The sequence below is a fragment of the Nipponia nippon genome, unplaced genomic scaffold, assembly GCF_047370975.1.
Source record: "Nipponia nippon isolate SJK-2023a ecotype South Korea unplaced genomic scaffold, ASM4737097v1 scaffold_1, whole genome shotgun sequence".
NCBI classification, from domain to species: domain Eukaryota; kingdom Metazoa; phylum Chordata; class Aves; order Pelecaniformes; family Threskiornithidae; genus Nipponia; species Nipponia nippon.
The window spans coordinates 120,697,682-120,722,121 of NW_028262290.1; the positions used below are offsets into that span (position 1 = coordinate 120,697,682).

The 24,440-nt window shown below is 41.4% G+C and overlaps 2 protein-coding genes across 7 annotated transcripts in view; one reads left to right on the forward strand and one right to left on the reverse strand.

The window, feature by feature from the left end:
* METTL6 (methyltransferase 6, tRNA N3-cytidine) overlaps nucleotides 1-849 on the reverse strand; it is a 40,098-nt gene extending 39,249 nt beyond the window's left edge. For 3 of the 5 annotated variants that reach the window (XR_015707481.1, XR_015707482.1, XM_087770178.1), the window contains exon 1: nucleotides 1-139. The gene's annotated coding sequence lies outside the window, so the exon portion shown is untranslated. Of the gene's footprint in view, nucleotides 140-595; nucleotides 723-783 lie in introns of those variants that run through there. The other 2 variants (XM_087770196.1, XM_087770188.1) reach the window with 2 other exon arrangements.
* On the forward strand, nucleotides 12-23,194 carry EAF1 (ELL associated factor 1). Of its 2 annotated transcripts, XR_015707486.1 has the most exons (7): nucleotides 96-330; nucleotides 3,972-4,066; nucleotides 7,318-7,454; nucleotides 10,039-10,205; nucleotides 16,903-17,133; nucleotides 19,208-20,296; nucleotides 20,688-23,194. XR_015707486.1 is itself a non-coding variant. In XM_087770220.1 (6 exons), exons 1-6 carry the CDS (start codon nucleotides 228-230, stop codon nucleotides 19,252-19,254), a joined length of 780 nt encoding a protein of 259 aa, XP_087626346.1. In that variant the 5' UTR covers nucleotides 12-227; the 3' UTR covers nucleotides 19,255-23,194. The 2 variants fall into 2 exon arrangements, 1 of the variants encoding a protein (XP_087626346.1); XM_087770220.1 differs by having other exon boundaries at nucleotides 12-330; nucleotides 19,208-23,194.
* The last annotated feature ends 1,246 nt before the right edge of the window (nucleotides 23,195-24,440 follow it).

Sequence of the window (24,440 nt, forward strand, 5' to 3'; positions counted from 1 at the left end):
CTCTCCTCTGAGGGACGCCCCTCCGGGGACCCGCTCCCCCTCCGCGGGGACAGCAGCCCTTGCTCGGCCCAGCGCCCCCGCTTCGCCTCGTCGTAGCCGCCGCCGCCGGCCCCGGAGCACTTTCCCGGCTGCACTCGGCCCCCGGAAGGGCGCCAGGCGGCAGCGCACGGAGGAGAGGAAGGGACCGGCCGGGCCGGGCGGGGAGAGGACGGGACGGGACCGGGGCCATGAACGGCTCGGCGAACTCGCTGCTGGACAAGGAGGAGCACCCGCTGCAGCTGGGCGAGAGCTTCGAGCGGCGGCCCAAGGCCTCCTTCCACACCATCCGCTGTGAGCGCCACCCCCTCTCCCTCCCGGCGGGCCCCGCCGCGGCCGCCCCTTCTTTCCCCCGTCTCCTCCCGCTCCCCGCGTCCCGTCCCCCTGCCGCCTTCCCCGGCGGCGCTTCTCCTTCTGCCGCACCCACCCCTCCTGCCGGCGAGCCCCCTGTCCTCGGACCCTTTCCCGCCGGGCGGCCCCGGGGCGGGGGGCAGTACCTGCCCGGCGCCCCGCCATCCTCACCACCGTTTCTTCCCGGGGTACCGCCGGGGCGCCTTACTCGTTAAGGGCCGTCCTCTCCCCGCCGGCCTGCGGCGGCCTCCGGCCCCCCACGACGAAGCTTTCCTGTCGCCCTGGCCGCCCCTGCTCCTCACCGCCTCCTTCGTGCCGCCACCCCAGGGCTTCGCCCCCCGCTCAGCGCCCGTCTCCCCCCTGTCCCGCCCCCCCCCCCCCCCCCCCAGCGCCCACCTTCCCTCCCACGAGTGTTTTCCCCACAGAGATGACCACCCCCGGCGGGCAGCCTGAGGGGAGAAGGGGAAGGTGGATGCCGGCCGAGAGGGCTGGTAGGGAGGAGGTTTGAGCGAGGCAGGCCGGGGAGGACGAACGACTTAGGAAGTTTTTCATGAAGCCTGCGTGAATCGCTTAGGAGCACAAAGCGATCCCCTCCGTGAGGGGGTGGCCTACCATTTTATTTTATTTTATTTTATTTTATTTTATTTTATTTTATTTTATTTTATTTTATTTTATTTTATTTTATTTTTATGGCAGTTGCAGGACAGGTCACCGCAGGCCGCGGCCTGGCGGGAGTGCCTGGAGAGGGGCGCAGCTGGTCGGCAGCCCAAGTGCCCTTAGTTTGATTTTTACCTGGTTATTTTTGTGATGAGGCAACGTGTAACCCAGCAGCCCTGGCTGTGCCGCCTCCAGCCAGCTGTAATAAGTCACTTCCCAGGAAAGCCGGCAGAAATGACTCGAACGCATACAGTACTACCTAATAAGTGTAAGACAAAACCTGAGGTAGGGTCTCGAGCAGTTACGAAGTTTTTGAATAGTCAGAAGAATATGTGGGTTTTTTTAAAGACACTAGATATTATTCCAACTGCTCTATTCTAGCATTAGGTACATTTAATTTCATATTAGAAAATTGTTTTGAAGAGGAGCTCACTGTATCTCTGTATTTGAATTCTGTGGGCAAGAAATTCCTTTTTCATCCCCTAAATGAGTCCAGGATTTAAAATGAGCAGTAAATCACCAACAGTAAATGAAAGTCATACTAAGCTTATATTTCAGTAGCTTTGTATTAAGGTGGGGAATTTATACAATTAACAGTAGGATTTTTTGTTTTATAGTGCATAATCCTAGTCCAGTCTCATGGCCCATATTCATACACTACAACTAAGTAATTTTGGTGATATTAGTCACCCGAGTGTGACTTGAAAGAACAGCTTTCTAGATTGAGCTGTTACTCAAGCAGATGGGCAATGATTGAGGCAAAGCTATTTTGCTCAATAGTAAACTCTGTCTAGTGAATTAACACTGAAATTTTATGCGTTTCATCCCTCTGGTTATGCATAATTCCACCATGCTAAAAAATACCATACCATATGTTTGGTACATTTAACTGCTTATACATTAACACTGAGCAGTTTTATCCAGCACTAACATGCTAGCAAATCTCCATTTATAAATCAAAATTTTAAAATAGCCCAACTATCAAATGAATGAGGTTGTTGTCTGATAGCGTATAAATTAAACCCAAGTCCTATCCAGATAGAAATACACTGGGTTTCTAGAATTCAAAGTGCTTCAGTAATCAATTTCTTAAGGGATTGCAAAGCCAAAGCTCTTCAGACTACAACTGGAAGAAAGAACGCAGTTTTATTTCAAAAGAGCTTTCTGTGTCCTGTATTTTCCATCCATGACTTTCAAGTGAGATCTCTTCATTTCCTGGTTATAAATTTTTTTCCTAACTGTTGATCTAGAATGATTTATCTGGGATCCGAGCATTATATTGTTCCCGTAATCCTTTTCACACAAACTACAATAAGAGGATTTTGTAGGCTAAATTTGTTTTGGCCTTCTTAAAATACTTCATTCCTTTCTGTAATGTTTATGAAATTCTGTACTGAAAAACTGGATTATCCCTGGAAAACACATCTTAAAAACATTTGACTTTTGGAAAAAGGACCGTGGTTACATTTGGAGGGACATATGTGCACTCCATCTACAGCAAGATTAGCCAAGCACGTACACCTAGTAAGCCAACCAAATGAAAACAATTTGTTCAGTGTTTGTTTAGAGTAACTATATTTTGCTGATACCTAAGAAAGAAGTGTGATAGTGATACTCCTTTTAATTTAGTGACTGTGCTGTTGAAACTCTTGATCCCTTTTTGGCAAAGACACTAGCTCTTGTACAGCTGGTTTGTTTTATTTAGCAAGCTTGCACATAAAGTAGGTGGGAAACAATAGCTAGAAATAGACTGCTCAGATGAAAATGAAGGATATGATTTGGTCTGGCAGTTAAGTCATGAGGATTAAGTCAAGTGTGTCTGATTCTGCTTGTTGTGCTGACAAAGTAAAACTCAATTAGACATTAACGTCTTCTTAATGAGAATTTATTACAAGCTGGGGTTTGGGGTTTTTTTCACTAAATGTGCTTTTCATAGTGGAATTATATTTTAAATTTGTTCTGAGATAGTAATTTCTTAACTAATGTCGTAATTAAAAGCCTTGATCGTGAATATGATTGCACCTCTTCTTATCCAGAGATGCTAGAATTGAATGGAGGCTTATTTTAAAAACAAACCAAACAAAACAACCTGTATCTGTCTGATCTCATTTCACTTTGCCTAAATCCTCTGTGAAAATATTACAGGTTCTGATAGTTTTTTTCTGATTTTTATGGCTCATCAGGGGGAGAATACTTTTAAGAATGTTCTTAGTTCAAATAAATACACTAAGCGGACATGCCTTGTTTGGGAGGCAAAGCATTCTGTACAATGCAGCAAAAATACTTAAAACTAGGGTTAGTTTAAAGCCATTACAGTGTCTCACCTTAGTCATCCTTTCTATCCACAGTGGCTTTGGACTAGCATGGAGCCTGCTGAAGTAAGATCAGCACCTCTTTTTTCCTCATAAGTGAGATCTGAGGTCTCTTCTACCCTTGAGGAGGTATTGTGGAGGCAAAATGGCTGTTAAATAGCCGGAAATATCAATAAGACTAAATGAGTTGGTGTCACTAACTTAGTCTTTGTCACAGAGGGAGTCCTCAGGTTTGGAACTGGCAGCAGCCACGCAGAACCCTGGGTCTTGAAGCTGATACTGTTTTGAGATGCGTGGTACAGTTTTACACTTGCTTGCAACATTAAGTGTCACTCAAAGCCTGGGGATTGAAGAAGTTTGCTTTTGGTCTTCAAACACAAGGTCTAGAACCTTATTTCCATTTTAAAAAGGAAATTCAGAATCTGGTGCTGTCATATGACTGGGGCGCTGAGCATAGACACATTGTGCTGGTGTGTTATTCCACCCCTGCTGTAAACACTAGCGTGTACTTTAGCATTCCCTATAATCACAGTAAATGTGCAGTGACTCTTTGCAGGGCAGGATGACACTTCTGAAGAATCTAAGAAATGTAATCGCAATTGTTTTCCTCTTTAGATGATTTTAAGCCAGCATCGATTGATACATCTTGTGAGGGGGACCTCCAAGTGGGTAAAGGAGATGACGTAACAATCACTTTGCCACATATTCCAGTAAGTTTGTGATATGTGTCCTTGTTTACTCTCCAACAAATTTGCAGTAGTTACAGTCTAATGTAAATGTAATGTAAATTTTCACTTTCATCATTGTTAATACAACTGGGTTCAATATTTGAGCTGCCAGACTTGTGGTGCGTTACCTTAGGAAAGGACTGTACAATTGAATCTTTGTAAAGGCTTATATCTGTAAGGTTGCATTCTGTTCTTTACTTTTGGTTCCTTCCTTCCTACTCTTCCTTGAATAACTAGATGACTTTTACTGTTAGCTGAAGCTCTATACCTGGTTTCCATCCATTTTTAGTGCTATGGCTTAATGAAGAAAGGCAGAGTAATTTGGGCTTTAGTCAAGGTTTGATGTTCAGAAGCCATGGGTAGGCCTGTAAGCATATTCTTCCCATAACAAAAACATGTACAGATAGCATAGAGGGTTCCCTGCCTTTAGCTTTATCAGTGGAAGCGAGGAGGGTGGTTCTGGTGAGTGGCAATGAAGCGGTTTCCCATCCCCTTCCTCCTCAAGTTATGCCATAAAGATCTACTGTGTGAGGATGATGGTCAAACAGCAATAAAACAAGTGATCAAACTGTTTATAGGTGCAGCTGTTTTGTAATTGAAGGTTCAGTGGTTTCCTTACCAAAACAAAAGAAAGTGCTTGCATGCTGGAACTGGATTTTTTTATTAGCTGAAGCTAGTGCTGTGTGTCAAGCCAATAAACGAGAATTCACAGACATTGATGGGTTTGGTGGTTGCAGGGGAGTACCAGTCAGTTTGGAAGCCGTGTGTCAGATCCTTTTGGTGTTGTTTATTCTAGCGTGTTGGTGTTGGTAGGTGATGGTACTGTGATAATTCTCACTGAATGAGGCTTTAGGCTGCTTCCCCCACTCCTGTTTTTTATATGGCTTTGGTCACCTTTAGTGCTGCAGGAGGTCACACACTGGTTTTTGTCTATAAAAACGACGAGCATGGTAGTGCTATTTGAAAGCAGGTAACAATACGATTGATAGCAGTGGCATTCATCTTGGATTGACTGGGAACAGCGTTGTTCATTCATCTTTTGGGTTGAACAACGTCACTTGTCCCTTTCCAAATCTCTGTACTAATGAGTTTAATTTGATTGTCTTCCCATGAGTATGAACAGCTTTAAGCTTATAGTATGCTTTGGGGGCTCAGGCAGCTAACTGGACGGAATGCAGCCACTGTGCTGTTGTTCCAAGGCTGTGCTGCCTGTGTTCCAGACAGAGAGCTGGAAAACACTGAGCATACTGGAAAAGAGTGACAAGTTTTGAGATCGTTTCATCCTGACAAGATTTACTGAATTTCTTGGATCCTACTTTGGTTCTCAGTTGCCCAACAACTGCATAGGATCCAGGTTCTAAGTTGTTTTTTGAAATTGCTTGGTCCCTGAGGATATCTCTGATAATTTGTTCAGTGGAGGTATTTTGGTGTCCCTTGCTGCTCGGGTAAATTAAAGTACTATTTCTGCATGTGGATTTAGTGGCTTTAATATTTGATAAACAGTCTCGGTTGGGGAAGTGAAGAATTTCTGTTTGTTAAAAAACCCTCATGCATGAAAACAAATTGGTTAAATTGATTGTCACCTGTTTCACCTACCTCCTCCTTCTATCCTGTAATCAGCAGAATCTGTAAGCCAGTGTTAATTAGGCACTAACATAAAACCTAAACATTTAATTTTAAGTAGAAGGGTGGGACTGTTAATTTGCTTAAGCAGGGTTCCATTTCTGCTTATTTTTTTTAGCCAAAATCACAATCTTTGCTGAGTTAGGAGGCTTCCAAGTAGCAGAATAATAGCCAACAAACTTTGATCAATTTTCATTACATTTGTGCATTATACATTTACTGACTTAGTTGTCAACAGCGAGCAGGATTTGACTTTCAGCTTGCTTTTTACTCTCTTAAATGTTGCTTTTCTCTCTTAAATGTAGGAATGATAAAAAGGTAACGTGCCTTTGAAGACTAGACTTTCTTGAGACACCTTTTCTGAATTGTATCTGTATCTCTTACTGTATCTTTGGGAATTCAGATTTTTCACCCTTACTCCTCCAAAGCCATTTTAAATTCAAATATAGTCTATTTATTAGCCATATGGGGAATAAGAATTGCATTCTGAGTGGTTAAAATATGATTGTTCATTTTTGCTACTCAGAATGAAATGTAGAAGAGTGTGTTTTTTCCTTTTCTCCCTGATTTTGATTGCTTTCCTACAGCATGTGCAAAGGTACGCATGAATAAGGTTTTTTGTTTTTTGTTTTTTAGTTTCTTTTGTACAGAAGCTATACGTTGCAAAGAAATGTGAGAAGTTTTCATAGCTGAGAATATACTTCTGTATATCCCCTTTGAGTAACATGTCCTTTTTTGACATGGCCAGATGTGTGTCCATGCTGCTATGTGCAGATAAGCCATAGATTCTGCCTCCTGTAACCCCAAAACAAGGTGTATGAGCCAGCCTGTGCATGGATGCAGTACAGCTGAGCATAATCTCAGCAGTGTCAGTTATCCAGTGTGCACCACCACATGAGTTTGTCTTTATTGCTTCTCGGTCTAAGTCATTAGACTTTTATGGCTCTATGCAGCATTGTGTGGACTTGGGGACTTTCTGGAAGGCGTCAAAATACCCCATTTGCTTTTGAGAAGACATTTCGGTATGATTGCGTGGCATCTACATGCTAATCTGACTTTGAAGAAGAAGGCAGCTGTTCTTACATAGTTTGTGACAGTTGCTTGTAATCCACTACGAAAATACTGCCTTTTTTTAATAGATATTAAATACAAAGCAGTTTAAATTATTTTTCACTTGACCACATATTTCTTTAGGCAACAGTTCTGCTACACGAGTAATTAGAACTTTATTTCTTATACAAACCCAAGATTTCCAGAGCAGAAATGTCAGGAAGATTTCTGACACTTGTCAGGGCCAGCTATGCAAATTCAGTTGTGTTACCATTTTGGGAATGAGAACTGTAAATAATGGCAACAATGGAGAAGATGTTTTGCCACTGCAGAGACATTTAAAATGATGAAAGGCATAATATTGCTATGAGGAAACATCTGATCTACTGCATATAACTGTATTTTTCCCTTTTCATGAATGAACATTTTCTGTAGGAACTAAACATTCACTGTTTAGCCTCTTGGTCACAACAATACATATATTTATTTCTCTTAGTGTTTATAAACTTTTGGGTAGGGGAATATAACCAAACGAATGTGTGCTCTTTCTTTGATACCAGGGTTCAACTCCACCAATGACTGTGTTTAAAGGAAATAAAAGGCCATATCAGAAGGACTGTGTGCTTATTATCAATCATGACACTGGGGAATATGTGCTGGAAAAACTTAGTAGCAGCATTCAAGTCAAGAAAACAAGGTAAAACTTGGGACAGGGCTGTTGGTAGGATTCATTCTTGCTAAAGTTTCTTCTTCAGGCTGTCTTTTGAACCAGAACTCGGTTTTCTTTTATTTTGTAGGGATGTTTAATTACTAAGCGTTACGGGCTTCACATGGCCAATTATCTTGCCTAAAAATGCAAATAGGAGTGTGAATCGAAGAGTAAAGAATTTGTAAATTCTCCACTGCTGAAAGGACATAATTACAGTTTACAGTGAAACACCTCTGATGATTCGAAGCTTTGGAAGCTGGCTGAAGGATGGGATGTGTTTCAGGAGTCTCTAGTTAGCTGAAAAAGACCGTGGAAATACTAGGCTGTCAAAAGGATTGTTGGACTTTCTAGGTTTGTTCCTTACAGCTTCCTGTGGGAGTCATGATGCTTTAATAATATACTCTTAGGGAACAAGAAACACTGATCCCTGTATTGGATCAGTGATATATAAAATAGAACACCAGTCCAAAGCCTCCAGCTGCGGGGGAAACTGTGGAAATAATGGTTATGAGAAGAATTGCTGAGGTCAGAAATCCTCTCTGACCCAATGTTCTTACTTAACGGCACAAATGCTACAAAGTGTGCAGTTGGAACATTTTTAGTAGTCTTGCTGCTCTGCAAGTACCTGAAGTTTCTGGATCAGGTTCTTTCGGCATCACTGGACCTCAGGTTGTTGAGATGTAAAGAGAAAGCAGTTATTCAAATGTCTCGTGAAGAAGCAGCTTTTAAGTAATTTTACATGTTTTACATTAAAAAAAAAGAAAAAACACTTTATTGCGGTGTAGAACTTCTAGCTGCTAAAACTACTAGAAATGTGGGTTGCAGCTCATCAGCAGTCAGCTGGATGTTTGCCAAGAACACCTTGAGTTCAGGGGAAATGGACTGTAACACTCCTCTGAATCAGTGATGTGAAAACTCATCCACGTGGAATTCATCTTGTCCAGTGGATATGAGCACATCATAGATGAGATTTGAATTCCCAGTTGAAGTTCTGCTGGACTTTGTCCAGGTGAAGCTTAAGTCAGAAAGGAGCAAAGAAGTGCAGGAGGGCTTGGGTTCAGTGAGGTGTTTGGATCCACTGAGTTTTGGCTCCGGTGAGGTGAAAAGTATTTCAGCTTTGCTCAAGTAGAGGCAGGGTGGTAAAAAATTGGGGATCCCTCTTTTGAGGAATAGTGCTTGCAAAGTCATTCAGTTTTCTAGATCAGAAATGTCTTTTTTTTTTTTTTTTTTCCATGTCTACGTTGATCTTTGACGACCTGTTGACACTCTGTGGGAGCAGAGTTTTTAGTGTTAACCTCCTGATGACATTCACGGGGAGTAATTGCACTTATTCTACATAAAACCTTCTGTAGTTCCAAGAGCAAAATTAATACTGGAAACAGTCTTTTGCTTTTACCTTTCACTTGATACAGTGAGTGTATTCCCAAATCCTCACTGCTATTATAAATGACTGTGTAAGCTGCATTAAGGTGATATCTGATAGCTGCATTTCAGTGATGAATGAAGAGGTGGTTCTGTGCTTAATTTTTGAGGTAGCATCTACAATTCAATGAGGCACAGAGATACCTGAGTATCTCTGATAGTGATACCTGAGCTAAATGTACTAGCTCAGATACCAGAAGCGGTTTAGGTGAAGTCCCAGGAAGTTCTGCATGGGCTGGTTTAACTTGTTTCTCAGTGAGATTAGCTCAGAGGCACAAAGTGTCACACTGCTGAGCTGGGACCCTCCTAGAACCAAAACTGAGCTCTAATATCCACATACGCTTCTACATAAAGCCATACCCCCAAAGGCTTTGGTGTTATGCGATAAATACACCACACGCTTTAACCTCATTATGGTGTACCATAGAGGGACCTGAATAGTATTTTGGTTTGGGTGGTTTTTTCTGCCAAGGGTAATGACTGTCCTACAATCTCAATCATATCATTGATTCAGTAAAAGGAAGAAATACCTGATTTGAATTGAACAGCTAGGCACAGCGTTATTCGGGAGACTACTTCCCACTAAGGGAACAGCTTAAACTATTTTTAAGGGATAATAGCAAATGAATGAAAAACAGGAATTAAATGCTTGCGTGCTGTATTTAGCAGTAAGAATGATTGCTCTAGTCAGGTTGACCTCTAAGAGAGTTCAGTTTGAGATTATTTAATTGCAAGTGAGAAAATTGTTTCTTTTGCTGTGATTGTTTTAAGCAGGATTCTGTTATGAGTGGATTTGTTTTATCATGTAGTCACTTTAAATTACTATGATTGTGTATTCTTTTTTAAAAATACAAATACTAATTGCTAAATTAAAGCCTTCATCATTCTTCAAGTGGAGAATTTGGCACCGGTGGACCACATCTGGATTTGAAAATACATTTTGTAAGGGTGTTGCAGTGTAGTTGTATATGCTTATTTGTTATTGAAAGAAAGTGTTGTGTACAGAAAGCTGTAATTCACTGTTTATCTTTATAAAACAAAGCAGAGATCTGTACAAAAGGAAGTCGCAGATCATGCATTAGTGCAAGGATATTGAAAAAGCTGAACATAGTTGCACGGTACCGCTGAATGTCTCTGGTTGTTTTTTCAGAGCAGAGGGCAGCAGTAAGATCCAAGCCCGAATAGAACAACAGTCTGCCCGAGCATCTCAGCCTCCTTCACAGTTCAGAGCCCCAACCAAACCAGCAGTTGGACCTAAAACTTCTCCCTTGAAAGATAATCCTTCTCCCGAGCCTCAGCTGGATGACATTAAGAGAGGTAAAGAAGGGTTTGTAGTTTCCTGAGTTTTGGTTGGTTTTGTCTTCCTTCTTTATAATAAAAACTATGACTGTCCAAGTTATAAAAACATTAGAATGTTCAGGGATTAAAAGATGGTACTTGACAGATGGTTTGTCATCTTTATATCTCGTTTTAAGGCATCTTAGTGAATTATTTATTCTCTTCTGCCAGCATAGATATTTATACTGCAGTCTCCTCTGGCATGAGAGAACTTCCTCTTTCTGGATAATTTCCTCTTCTCCAAACTATTTCTCTGTTCTGAAAAGAAGATAAAGTAAGTGTGAATTGAGAAACCTGTAGCTGAGTGCTAGATGAGTTGAATGGGTGTCTTAGGCAACGATAACAACAACAACAAAAGCTAATGGTCCAAGATCTAGTTATGCAATCAAGTAACTTGGACGAAAGTTACTCCGGCACTGAGTAAGGTTGGAGCCATTTGCCAGTGGGATGGAAGGGCTGGGTGGCTGTGTTCCCATCACAAGACCTGGAGCTTGTGCCATGCCAAGTAGTGCTAGCAGGGGAGGGATGAGAGAGTGAACAACCCTGCAGCTTCCCCTTTATACCGCAAACACTCCTCTGCAGCTTTCATCGCATCTGCCGTACAGTTGCTGTACTTCTCTTAGAGTACTTTGAAGGCATGACTGGCACAACTCAGTCTCCTGCTCAAGCAACACTTTGTCTTAGTGTTTCGCTGTGGGCAGGGCACGCTTCCTTTGCCCATGTCCTTCTTTTCATATTGGTGTGATATCTGGTTTTGCTGTGGATAAGTCAGAATGAGGAAGACTTTAAATTTAAATTCTTATTTGGTTCTCTTGTGTTTCTTGTCTGGCACCAGATGCAATTATTTTATTTTAAGATTGTTCTTTCTGTCTAGTATTTTTTTCTGGGTCTCTTTTTTTTTTTTTTTCCCTCTGTCCCATATGGCTATTTTTGCCTGTAGACTTAGCCTATTGTAATTGCCCAGACTGTGTTAATTACTTAGCAGGGTATTTTTTCAGTTCATGGTAATCACTAGGTGACATTTTTACTGGGAAGCTATCTGTGTGTTTGCATAGGTGCTGACTGGTCTCACTCTTTCGCAGCAGTAGTATTTTCAGTACCTGGACGCTGGTCAGCAGACAGAATCAACGTCTGAGAGTCCGTTAGCTACAGTTCCCTTAGCTGCATTGCCATTTTTATTTTCTGTGTAATAGGTAAGGAGAAAGATAACAGGTGATACATCAATTTAAAAATTGAATCAGTTGTGAATTTAAATGTATTTTCTTGTAGTGTGTAATAAGTTACATAACCATTGGGGCAGTCTTTTGTATGCATACAGCAATTTGTAAAGGTCATGTTATAGTAAAATAATTACATTTGTCTGGTGTGGCATGTATTCTACAAAGACCGTTTTCTAGTGATCTAAAATATAAGTCACATTGTTTAGAACTGTCCTAGTAATTTTTTTGCCACTTGATCATCTTTTCTTGGAAAGTACCTCCAAATAAATAACCTGTAGAGTTTTGTTTCCAAAATCAAGCAAAAGAACACCTGACTTGTCCTAAAAATAGGACTTCAAGTTGGTGTTTTACAGGGAGAGTTGTTCAAGGCCCAAAAAGAGCGCAAATACCTGGGCAGGTGGTTTTTTTTGGCTTACAGTATATGCTCTTAATTGATGCTGGAAAAAAGTTATAATCTACAGCGTCAGTTTTACTAAACCATTTATATCGTAAGAACCAACTTGGGAAAGGTAGAACTAAAATGACACTATTCTACAATGAGAATAATTAATAAAACTTAACTGTAAAAGCTGTGAGATAGTCTTCAGTCCTGTTATCTTCCTTTAATGTGTCTTTTTATGAACAAAGACTTGTAAGTTCTGAAGAGACTGCATTCTTTCCATTTAAGCAGTAGCTTTCCTTTTGGGTGAAGTACCTCCTTTGTACAAAAAAAAGATAAACATAAAGCTGAAATTCTGTGTTTTTTCTTTAATGGACACAGCACAGAACTTACAGTCCCCAAAGGAGCTGGATGAAAGAATTTCTGGTGCTATGACAGTCTCTTGCTCCCAGTGTGCCCTACTTAAGGGTGTGGTAAGACACACAGCCCTTGCGATGTTTAACAGTAGTTTTAAGGTAACCTCAGTGCAGGTTTCTGCTTTCTCCCAGTACCCTCAGCTGTGCATTCCCATAGCTCCCCTTACAGATGAGCCGGGAAACAAACGTTCAGGTAGGTCAGTTCTCTTGTCCCATTACACAGCTGTCCAAACAACAGTGCCTGAGGACAGAGTCAGGGCATGTGGGAGTTGAACCAGTCCTTTCCTTCATGCAGAGAGGCCTTTGGGAGGCTGTGTCTAGGGTCCTGCACCAGAGGAATCTTTTCCCCTGATAGCTTTTTATATTGTCCTCCTGCCTGAAGGGAGCAAAAGAGGGGGTAAGAGCTTGTTCTTTTGAATACTTGGCTACATCTGATAACATTTCATTAAGCGGTGAACATTTGCACACATATACCACAATACGGCCATTTATGTGCATGAAATAATTGGCGTTTATCAGACATATTTGACCACAAAATAAATGTTTTCAATAACACTGACATAATTACAGCATGCCGTACTTGGGGAAAAAAAAAACCCACAGAAACATATTTCTGGTTTGGAGACTGTAAATTCAGTGCTTAAAAATCTGAGCAGATCTTGTTTACCTAAAATGCAGCTGTAGTGTGTAAGGATTATTCCATAGCACTGTGTTTGTCTCTCAAGAGCACCTCAATCAAATTTTTTGCACTTCAATGTAAAATACTGCCTCTTCTAGCTGCCATCTCTGCGTGCTCAAAGTGCCAGTATCAAGTTGATTTCTCCCCACCTTGCATATCATTATTAACAGTAAGCATTCTGCTATAGGCATACAACCTTATCCTCCCTAAAGCTGAATGACTTTATTTCCAAAAGTCATTGGTGTTCTTGCGGCCCAACGTTAGGGCTTTAGTTAAAAATTCTGCATAGCCTATTGGAATTTAGAGAAGAAGTAAGAACCCTTAGACATGATTATGGAAAGAAATTAGGGCATTTGATACTGAATATATACAGAAGAGAGCTGTACTGAGAAAGGCTGTTCTGTTTGTATAAAGATTTCTGACCTTGAATTTTTTTTACTCTAAAAACTGCATTGACTGCCAGTGTAAAACAGTAAGCCGTTTTGTTTTCTTGAAAGAAAGCCTACAGTTGTAACATGAAACGTGCAAAAGCACATTGTTCCCCTAGCAATGTCAGCCTTTTCAGATGATGTAGACTCAATTAAGGCAAGTGTTCAAAACTATACTATATGGAAAGCTTTTTTAAAAGTAACTGCTGCACGTCCTAACTCTTGTCATCTTTTAAACCTTAAAGGCGCATCAACATGAGGTGTTTGATCTTACAGCACAAAAAGATCTAGGAAAGGTCTGACTCTTGCATTGTTCAGCTTAGCATATATGTAGACATACACAGACACAACTATTTTAATTGGAGGCACTGCAAGGGAGTGTTTAGCCAAGGCTTCAGTACCTATAACTGCACTAAGCATAACAGGCAAATAGGAAAATGCAAAATCAGACAATTTTAAAGCAGATGTGTTTTTTCTACAAGGGGCTTTGGCATCATCATTGGCTTAGGCACCATCTTTGACAGTGTGACACGAGGGTTTTGAATAGGCTTCCTTAGTGGTTCTGCTGGAGTTCTGCCTGACAGACTTTTAGGAATGCAGCAGCCACCATAACATTAGTGAAAACAATTACTTTTTTCTCATCTGCACAGACGAGATGTTGAGAATTCTGAGCTCAAGGAATTAAGAGACAAGAGAGACCTGAGGGGAAGCTGACAGCCTGTGAGGCAAAAGTTGACTAGAAGATGGGCTCAGACCAAGTTTCCACCAGTGACCACTGCCACTGATAACACCCTTAACTTCCCAGTCCTTGAAGCTTGTGATATTGGTGCTGTTTTGCTCTCCTGCCTGTATTCAGCATAGTGGGCCTTACCGCTTCTTCCAAAGCACCTTCCCTTTCCCTCCTCATAACCAAACCTCTTTTGCGGGCTCTTAAGTTTTCTGCTTCCCCAGCAGAAAACCCTCACTTTTCAATCTGACACTAATCTCTAATTCTGTTTAAAATTAGCCAAGCTAATCTTCCTTTCCCATTCATCAGACTGCATCACTTCCTTCCTTCAGTTATCTCCTCACCTGCTGTATCAAGTTCAAACGTCTTGTTTAGATTTTTTTTTCCCCTAGTTCTCCGGAGTGCATTTCTTGTTGTGTCTTTTCCCTTTCACCACCAATGCCTCTTAGACTGCTTCACCTCCTTCACGCTATTTTATATGCTGCTTTCTGGGCTGCTGTGTTCTTCTCGGCCCGTGTGCCAACACTCCTCCATTTCAGCCATAGACTCTCTACCTCTGTAAGCGTACGTGTGTAATTCTGGGACACTTGTCCTTTATTAGACTTGTTCGTTGAATCTTTTTGCAATATGGACTGTGGTCTATAGGTGATTGTGCTTGCTACAATCCAGGATATTCTAACAATATATTATTATCATCACTATAACTTAAAACTAAACTCCATCACTAGAAGTATGTAGAAATTTTACATCATTAAGCTAGGGGAAAAAAAAATTAAATCTGGGTATTTTAGAGGGAAAGAACCCTTATTCCTGTCTACCTTTCCTTTAGCTTTCCCCTATGAATTTCTTAGCCTTGAACACAGGGAACATTTACAATTTGAAATCCTCAATATGGGTAGGCTGAGAACAGTGACTTACAAGTGTTCGTTTATCTGTGTATCAGACTCCAGGCATGAAATGGATTTTTAAAGCCTGCAAGACTGTGTTGGGAGGGAATAAAGGAGAAAGACATTACAGTAAAAAGTCATAATCTTCTATTGGCCTAATCATATATTCTTCCTCCCTCTTCCAGTGGTGTCTTTTGCTATGTCTTCAAGACAAAAGAGTAAGTTTTACCTGGCATACTAAGAAAGTACAGAGAATAGAGGTGGTCTAGTCAGAGATCTAGATTTAGGAAGTAAGTTGGAGGAACACCACCGCTATGCTTAAATACCCAGCTGGAGTTAGTCATATGGTTGTACCCTTTCAATATGCCTTCCTTGCCTCTGATTCAATATAACTATAGCATTTGAAATTGAGCTCTGAACTTTGAAGTCGAAAAATAGCAGTTTTAAAACCGGCAAAAGAAAACTTAATTTTTCAAACCAATGCATGCTGAGCTAGAGGAACTCTCTCCAGCAAATATTGCGGAGGCTGAAAACTTAGCTGTTGCTCTGTAGTGGTAAGCAGCCCAAGGAAAATGGGTCTTATTAAAAAAGGGAAGAGTTCCAGTTGCTCAGACTTACTCCTGCGGGGGCTGAAGATAAGAAGCATTAAAATTGTGCCATTTTTACATAAAGAAAAGAATCGTTTTACATAATCTGGCTAGGCCATACACAAGAAGGATGTCCCCAGCTGAGCAGCTGGGGTTCATCTCACTCTGACACACATCTGACCTAAGGTGAACTATTCCTGGCATCAGTTCTCCATTTGTCAGGTAGAGATGATAACGCCTCATCTCTCCCTTCTTTCATTCTTGTCTCTTCAGCCTGTGACTTCTCCAGGGCAAGCACTGAGTTCTAACCCTGGGGGTATAGAACTGCTAGCACAACAAAAGCCTGAATTTTGAGGGTTTCACATCCTATGCTTAACATATGTGTGAATTTTGTTCTCTCATGGAAACCTGCCTAGGTGAACCGAGTCATTAGATACTCGACTTTGTGGGCGGAAACAAAAACTGTCCTTTAATGGCCACTTATAATTATGACAAATTTAACAATATGGTATGATTTGGGGCGACTTACCTTAATAGCTGTTTAGTAACCAGTCGTTCAGCCAACATTAGCTGTTGCTGATGCAGCTGTTGTGGTGCTGTCATGGTATTCCAGTGTTTCTTTGCACTGGAAACCCTGAAGCGGGGTGTGTCTGACTTGAATAACTTCCCAGTTTCAGAGCAGTCTCTGTATTTTCCTGGCTACTTGTAAGCTCTATGGCAGATTAAGGTATTACTACCACTCCCCAACATGTGAATATTCTCATCTGCCCCACTGCAAAGTTATGTGATGTCATCCATCTGCTTCTGAAGTTTGTTTAAAATGAGTTGTGTGACTTTGTGCTGGAGCAGTTTCATACGTTATCTGAAATCAGAGCACTTTCTGTTGTGATCATATGCCTATCCCCGCCCTGCCCCCTGTTTTTGTGTTTTCCAAAAGCCTAAACATTATTGACATCTAACAATTTAGTTTCCTCCACGTTAAGATGCTGTTTAAAAATTGGCTGGCTGTTGGCCTGTAAAACTCAATTAGGAAATGTACTTACTTTGTATGTAGAGCATATAACCCGTTGAAAATAACGAAGCAGGAAGTGCTTTCAGGAGGGTGAAGTATATAAATAATAAGAGTGGAAGTGAGGGTTTTATGATACTAACCTGTGCTGTTGCTTCTTTAAATTTAGCTACAACAACTAAATAAAAAAGTTTTTGTTTTTCCTTCCTGTCTCTCTCTTTCATGTGAGATATTTTGATGTGATAAATTATACTTGACAAAACTATTGCATTTTCACATTCTTCTCCAAAATTCCATGGGGCCCTGTTTATGGTTTCAACCAGAGGAATGTCCTTTTATTTCAGAGCTGAGAGCAGAGGTTGAAATTATTGAGCAGATGAGCAGCAGCAGTGGAAGCAGCTCATCGGATTCAGAAAGCTCATCTGGGAGTGAAGATGAAAGCTCCAGCAGTGAGGGGGAAGAGGCAGCACATGTTTCCCCTTCCCAGCCACCGCACCAGCAGTATAACAACAGGAATGCTGTTGCTAACGGCACCAGCAGGCCACAAGGAAGCAATCAGCTCATGAACACGCTCCGTAAGTAAAGGCTTGTGTCTTATCACTGTGGGAAGCCGCTTGAGACCACTAGTTTTCTTAGCATGTTAGGCTAACTCCGTGAAGTGCAGTTTGCCAAACAGTAATCCCAGGGAGTCGCACTGGCTGAAATACGTGGGCAGTTTTTTTCAACAGAGGGCTGAGACCTGTCTGAAGGTGTGGAGGTTGCTTCAGTTTGGTCTAGAGCCTGTGGGCATCAGTGCAATGGCCCCCATTGACCGTGCTGAGCCTTGATTCAGGCCTCCAGGTGGAATGGGTGGGTAGGAAAGCATCAGTGTGGGAGGATCTGGTGGACCGGAGGATGAGAATTATTTTAATGTGAAAACATAGATTAGACATAAATAGTGGGGTTGTCACGTGTGTCAGTTAAAGGTCTGTAAAGAACTGTGGATGGCACAAGGCTGTCCTGTGGTCATAAATGCACAGTCTCTGTGGTCTTCATTATTAGCTGTATTGCTTTGTCAGAGTATTTACTCTATACAGTGTTGGTCTCAGCTGCATTTTCACAAATATCACATTTTGAAGGGAAATTTAAAGTGCCATGTGTTTGGTTAAAATATTACAGCTATGGTGTTTGCAAGCATTGAATCAGTACAAACTCACTCCACCCTTTAAAAAGTGTAAAAAACGTTTTTAAAGCATAGTTTTGTCCCATGAGACTCTCTCTGGGGAGGTGGTGTACATTTGTGTTGCTCTTTCCTTATGGCTAGATCAGGTATATTCTAACTCAGTGGTGTTAAAATACTGCGTTTACAAGAAACTAGAACTTAGTTATAAATTGCTCTTAATTCCTCCTGAGGCATGTTTGCATACCTCTCTTGGCACCCACACATAGGGAACTGATGGAGTTTAAATACTGATAAATGTAGGGTTTCCAGCTTTGAGAAGACAAGTGTATTATATAGACAATACTGCAAAGGCCTGCTGGAAAACTGGAGAGGCCTGTCAGTCTTCCTGTCAGTAATGAATGTCTAAGTGAAATCCAAAGTTCAACAAAGTCAGTAGGGCTCTTTCTGTTTCCCTGTTTCTGGTTGTGAGCTGCCTCTTCCCTGCTCCTCCTGGGCCACGACAACAATACTGCATAGGTCATTGAATGTCAAGAAGCCTGTGACTCCAGGAGAATTTGGGAACTGGTAGGGTAGCTCCTTTTTTCAGGCAATGATTTTTGCCTTTGGATTTAAAATCCTTTTGCCAAGGATTAATATGTCCTTGAGCATTCAAGCCACCGGTGACCATCTACACGGGGAGAATCACGCCTAACCCAAGTTCTCGTTTCATAAAAGGGGAGAGGAGATGAAGAAATCCAGGGCATAGTTGTTGCATAGCTGCTCTGCAGCTGTTTGGGGCAGGGCCGTGGGAGAATGCTGGAAGAGCTAGGTTCAGTTACCAGAACACAAGCATGATTCTTGCCCCCTTTTATCCCCTCCGCTTCACCAAATCACAAGTCCTCTGCAAAACAGGGTCTGAGACTGTAGGTTTGATCCATATCCTGGCCTCCTTTTGTGTGATCTCTTTGCACTTTGGAGGGGGGCTTTCACCATCACAGTGTAGTTCAGCCGATAGCCTTGAGCTGCGATGGCTTTAACATTCCTTTTGGTTTAGTGACATGTGGAGGCCTTGCCTTGGCTACCCAAATGGACTTAAAACAAAACAAAAAAAACTATTTTAAAAGGGCCGAGAAAGCCAGGGAATTCCCCAGTGCCTTGCCGCAGAGCCATGTACGGGAGCTTGGCTGGGTGGAGGCTGTGGAATGCCTTCCACAGCTGCTAGCACGGGGAGTGCTGTTCTCCCACCAGGGAGCAGCTTTGGTGGCTGTGGAGCCAAGGACGCTCGGTTTGGCCTGGATCCGACCGTGTATTAGCCCCATGCAGCTCTTAACATTCTTGGGCATGGGGAGCAGTTCCATTAAATGACAGATGATGTTTGCATTCATTTCTTGTGTTGTTCTTACTTAAATCTTCCAGTGTAAATGTGACTGTTCTTTGGTTTGATTGCCATGAAATGGGAATTAACGCCTACCCACTTGTTGTGTTTTGTTGTTTTTTGTTTTCTATAGGAAATGACTTGCAGTTGAGTGAGTCTGGGAGCGACAGTGATGACTAGAGGCTGAGCTTTTGCTGTTTCTGTTACATATACATGAAGAACTAATTTACCTTGAAGTCATCCTATTGCTTACAAAGAGGAGCTGGCACAGAGATAGTTCCATGTGTGGAATTTTAATAGAAGAAATGCGTAGCCCTATAAAATAGCAGATGTTGAGGGCTGTTTTACTTTGTGAATTAAGTGTATATTTTGTGTATATTCTTATTCTTTTAAAGCTTTAAATAGATATGTACAGTGGGTAAGCCGATATATGTTCCTATGTTCCTGTCTATCATCTGTAAGTTTAATGTGTAACTTTATGATGTCATCTAAAAATTTCTTGTTTGTGGAAGATATTCAGCCCATCATGACTTTGCGGGGGGGGGACTTTTGTATATAGGGTGAGCATGGGCCAATAATGAGTTTAAAAACACATGCAGGAGCTAGTGTGTGCACTGAAGTGGGACTGTCATAAATTAAGTTTCAATGCTAAGTTGATTTCTTTGGTTTGGGACTTTTCTAATGTCTTTTTATTGCTATTTATGGTTGATTTAATGGACTTACTTTTAAACAGTTGGAAAAGAGAAATCATAAAACCATGTTCATCAGAAACCTTGCTGCACCAGTGCCTTATAAGCAGGTTTTTTAAACAGAGCTTCAGTTCCTGCCAGCTCTCCTGTAGGGAGCAATACTGAAACTTCTTCAGGTTGCTTTTGCAAACGAGAGCTGTATTTCACATCCAGCCAAGTGTGCTCTGAGGGTAGTTACTCTACCAAGATACAGGATGTACATCAGTCACCTGAACACGTCCAAATAAGAACCAGATCAGCATTTTCTTGTGCAACTGAAGTGTCTCATTTAATTCAGACATTCAGACCTGGTCTTCAGAAGTATTTAGGAGCTCAATTACTAGCGTAATTGCAACATCACAAATACAAGATATTGGACTTACTGAAATTGTAAGACCAAAGCCCTGTTTGCAGTTTCTTAGAGAATGCAGAAAGAAGAGATGACTAAACAATTGTGAAACAGCAGAAGTCTCTCTCCCGCTACAGTTGTGCAGGTAGACTTTAGTTCATATTGTGTGTTGGACGGGATCTCTGTGCTTGGCAGGATTATGCAGAACATGAAATATTTGCCTAGGGTGAAATTCACCCCTGTTTCAGGGGGTTTAAAGGGTGCTTAGTTGGATGATCATTAACTTTTTTTGCTCGGATGGGAAATGAGTGCCATGGGCAGCCTCTTATAGCTTGAACACCAGGTTGACTTTTTAAAACCAAAATTAAACTGGCATAGGACAAGTGGCGCTGTAGTTGTGGTGTCATCTGGGGGAATGGGAAGCTGAATTGGATGCCTCTCCATTCTTAAGTGTCTGCTTTGCACCGCTTTTGTCTGTCAGTTTCTGTTTTAACTCCTGTTTGTTTACTGAGCTCTTTCCTTTTTTTTTTTTTAAGGTGTTGAAGAACAAGGGGACATTTGAAGGGAGATTTCATTAAATGGTTTATTTTTTTGCATTAGATACATATTTAGGCATATTTTTGCATTATTGTATATACATTTAAAAATACTTGTTTTTTTTAAAAGTGTTTTATGATGTGGGTACATATTTTAACAGACAATTATGAAATACACTTGATGTAAAGCCACAATTGCTCTCCTTTTTTTCCTCTTTTTTTTTTTTTTTTTTCTTTTTCCCTGTTCTTCCTTCGATGGTAAAAGTGCTCTGTTCTAACAAGCTTGTATCAATTTGGGATTTTACACTTTGGTGCCAGAGATCTGCGTGGCAGTTGGCAGTCTAATTAATGCTAATACTGCTCCTGACTTTTCCCCAGCTTAAGATTTGAATAAGCAGGGAGACGTTTCTCTGATGCCATTTCCCCATTACTGCAGCTTATTCCCGAGTTCTGTTGACATTATTTGTGCTTAAATGGAAAAGCAGCAGTGCAGCATTTTCATTGCTTATCATTCACTGGCTGCTCATGCATTCTAAAACCCAGGACATGTCATAGGAAGTTTACTAATTATGTGTAAATAAAATATATGAAACTTAAGAGGATAAGACAACACCAGGCTACATTGATTTGAATTGCCAATTTAATTATGGGTTAGATCAGCAAGTGGGAAAGCTTCATTCAGTTAATCAATTTCTGCCTTGTTTTGTATTTGTACTCTAGGTCACATTTCTCTGCTATCCCTCCCTAAAAGATGTCTTCCCCTCTCTGTTGGTAACGAAACTGACATTTTTTCACACCGTTACATACAGCTTTTAAACTACATTTGGCCATTCTTCATGCCCCTTGGAGATGCATCGTATCAAGGGTGGCCAGCCTGTTGCTCATGAGCTCTTTAGCTGCACCTCCTGCACCCAGACTACAGCATCTGGCTGTCCACGGGGCCGGTGAGTAACACGGTGGCCTGCAGCCCGCTCGTGGGCGTAAGCAGGACAGTCCCTACGCCTGTGTGACCAGCCCGTCCCCTCCCTGCCACTGTGTCCTGAGCAGCTCCCGGCATCTCCTGCCAGAGAAGCTCTCTGGGATCTCCACCTTTCCCACAGCTCTCACGGGTACGTAGCACACGTTCCGTGAAGGTGAACCACGTGGAGGCTTCAGTAGGCAACTCGTAAGATCAGAAAGGGTGGCTGCCACTTTTTTTCCTTTTTCTAAATACATGTGAGTGTGTTTTAAAGCCATCGCCAGCCTGACATTTTGATTGGGGCTCTTAAAATTTTATGTTTCGTATATTAAGAAATAGTAAAAGTTGTCTATCTGTTCCTATTAGACGGTTGTTCATTTGTTCATGATTTGCGGCAAGTTTTATTCAGATGGAAATTGGAATTCAAATTACTTGCAGAAAAGCAGTTATTTAGAATCCTTTTAATTAGTTGGCAATATCTTTAACATGCTGGAGAAATAAATTGACTAAAATATGTGTTGATTAAACCTGCTAATGAAACAAAGTATTCCTGATTATTCCTGGTAGTTTCTAATCCTGCAGGAGTTTAGCACTAGCAGATCTTAACACTTTACGCTACTTTTCCCACATAAAGTAGGAACGTTTTTTATATGCCAATTAGTTTAAATGTGAATTAACAGTGCATATGGAACGCGATTATGTGAATAAACTGAAACTATGTAAATATTTCTTTGCATTCATGGGAAAGCTGCCTGCTGGCTATGGCAAGGTTAGCAGTCCAAGACAGCTTTGGTTTCTGGTGGTTTTTTCTGTTCAGTGACTTCATCTATTTCAGTGGTTTGACTTTGCTAAAAACTTCAGCAGCAAACGTGGCCTGCTTATGACTTTTCCCATAATTAGTATTGCTCTAGGAGTAATAGTCAATAATGATTTAAATTGATTCAATTAGATTGTCATCATTTCAACTATAGTTACTAGTTTTTTTTAAATAAAAAGGTTTTGTTTCAAAAAGGACAGATTCAGTCACCTGCTTGTCCATCTTGGACACCTTAAAATAAGATCGCGGCAATGCCCAAACTGGTGTTTCAAATTCCAGTCATGTGCAGAAAAGCTTCCACAGCTTGAGTCGCTCCAGCTAAACCACGGCCACCGTCACCTCCGGGCAAGATGTGGCCCAGTCCCCTGAGGAGAGTTGGACGTTTGTAAGAGCGTGCAGCACGACCCTCTTTCATTCCACCGAAGCATCCCCCTCCTGTCGTAAGTCTTGGCCGAACCAATTTTGTTGAGAAAGCAGGCTGATAGGAAAATGTTTGTTTTCTTCAGCATTGCTTGGTTAAGTTCCGAGTTAAGCTCGGAGCTTAACTGTGGGTAGTACAGCCATTTTGAAGAATCTATGCCTAAACTGATTTGTGCGGTTTGCTTTATTATAGACTAGCTATATGCCTGTTTATAGCTATGGATAAAAACAGTTTTCTGTGCAAAGGTTTAGAGTCTTTTTTCCTCCTTCAAAGTCCATTTATTTGAATAAAAAAAATGAAGTTCAACAATCCATGCATCTCTTCCCCCCCTTTTGTTTTTTGGTTTTTGGTTTTTGTTTTGTTTTGTTTTTTTAATTTGGAAATTAAGATAAATGTATCCTGGAATTACTTGTAATGGAGAACGCTTATTTTCAGTAATTGCCTGTGCTTCATTGTTCAGTGTGCTATGCATTGCCTGCTGGCCGCTGAGTCAGAGAGATCCTATGGAAAACACAGCTGCCCAGCAGTGGGCATCTCGGTGGGATGAAGGCTTCTGCTGGGAACTGAGCGTCCTAACGATGAATGTTGAATCTGCCTGGTTATTTACAGTTTTGTATACACACACAAATACATGTAATATCAAAGGAGAAAAAGCATTGCTGATGCTTGCCTTAAAAGCAAAAGCTGCGACTTGGGAAATTGTTGGGAAATCATTGGGACATGTGAACTTAAAGCAGTTGATTGTTATGTGTATCCTATACCCAAAACCTGTTCTCAGAAGATAAGCTGATTAACGATCTAATAGTTAGTTAGTTAGCTGCTAACTACCTCTGGTTTCTGTCAGAAGGGTGTGTATATAAATTAAAAGGTATCTGTTTAGCTATTTCTTCCTATTCCCACTGCTTACACTCCCTTCCTTTCTTTCTTTTGTAATTCCATTACTTCTAGCACATGAATGCTTTCTGCCGCCAAAGTCCTGCAGGAATTTACAGGAAAAGGGAGTGGGTGGTGAAATGTTACAAATGGATTAGCTGTATTAACCCTTGCTCTAAATTTATTGTAAATGACAAAGACCTCATGAATGGACCCGTCTTCCTCCCCCTCCTTGGCTTTGCCTTTACTGGGCCTAAACATTGTTCCTTTGGGCAGCAAACAAACAAGCAAGCGGTGAGATGTAAGAGGGTGAAATACCTCAAGCTGCCGCTGCGTACATTGAGGATGCTCTCTCGCGAAGCCATGGCCTGAGCTAGCCTGACTTGATCTCGCAGCGTCGTGGTAAATAAAACACAAAATTCATTGCCACCATTGCCCTGTGGCTGGGAAAAGTAGAGTTTGGAGAAAAAGTGGGTTAAAAATATCTTGCTAAAGGGATTTGCGCAAGAGTTTTGGTGAGATGTTTGGCCCTGCTAAGTTTCATTTAGCTCTGCCAGTGAGATTTTGTGTGCTGTGCGTAGTGGGGACACCCTCGTCTCCCTGACTTTTTGGGCAGATGCTGGTGGAAGCAGGGGCTGGAGCGAGGCTGACATGCTTTTTTTTTTTTTTCTTCCCCATGTGCTG

Excerpts from the sequence above, each read along its gene's own strand:
- EAF1 (XM_087770220.1), top strand. The coding sequence starts at position 228 with ATGAACGGCTCGGCGAACTCGCTGCTGGACAAGGAGGAGCACCCGCTG. Across the intron at positions 10,206-16,902 it reads GCTGGATGACATTAAGAGAG|AGCTGAGAGCAGAGGTTGAA; the intron begins GTAAAGAAGGGT and ends CTTTTATTTCAG. Across the intron at positions 17,134-19,207 it reads TCAGCTCATGAACACGCTCC|GAAATGACTTGCAGTTGAGT; the intron begins GTAAGTAAAGGC and ends TGTTTTCTATAG.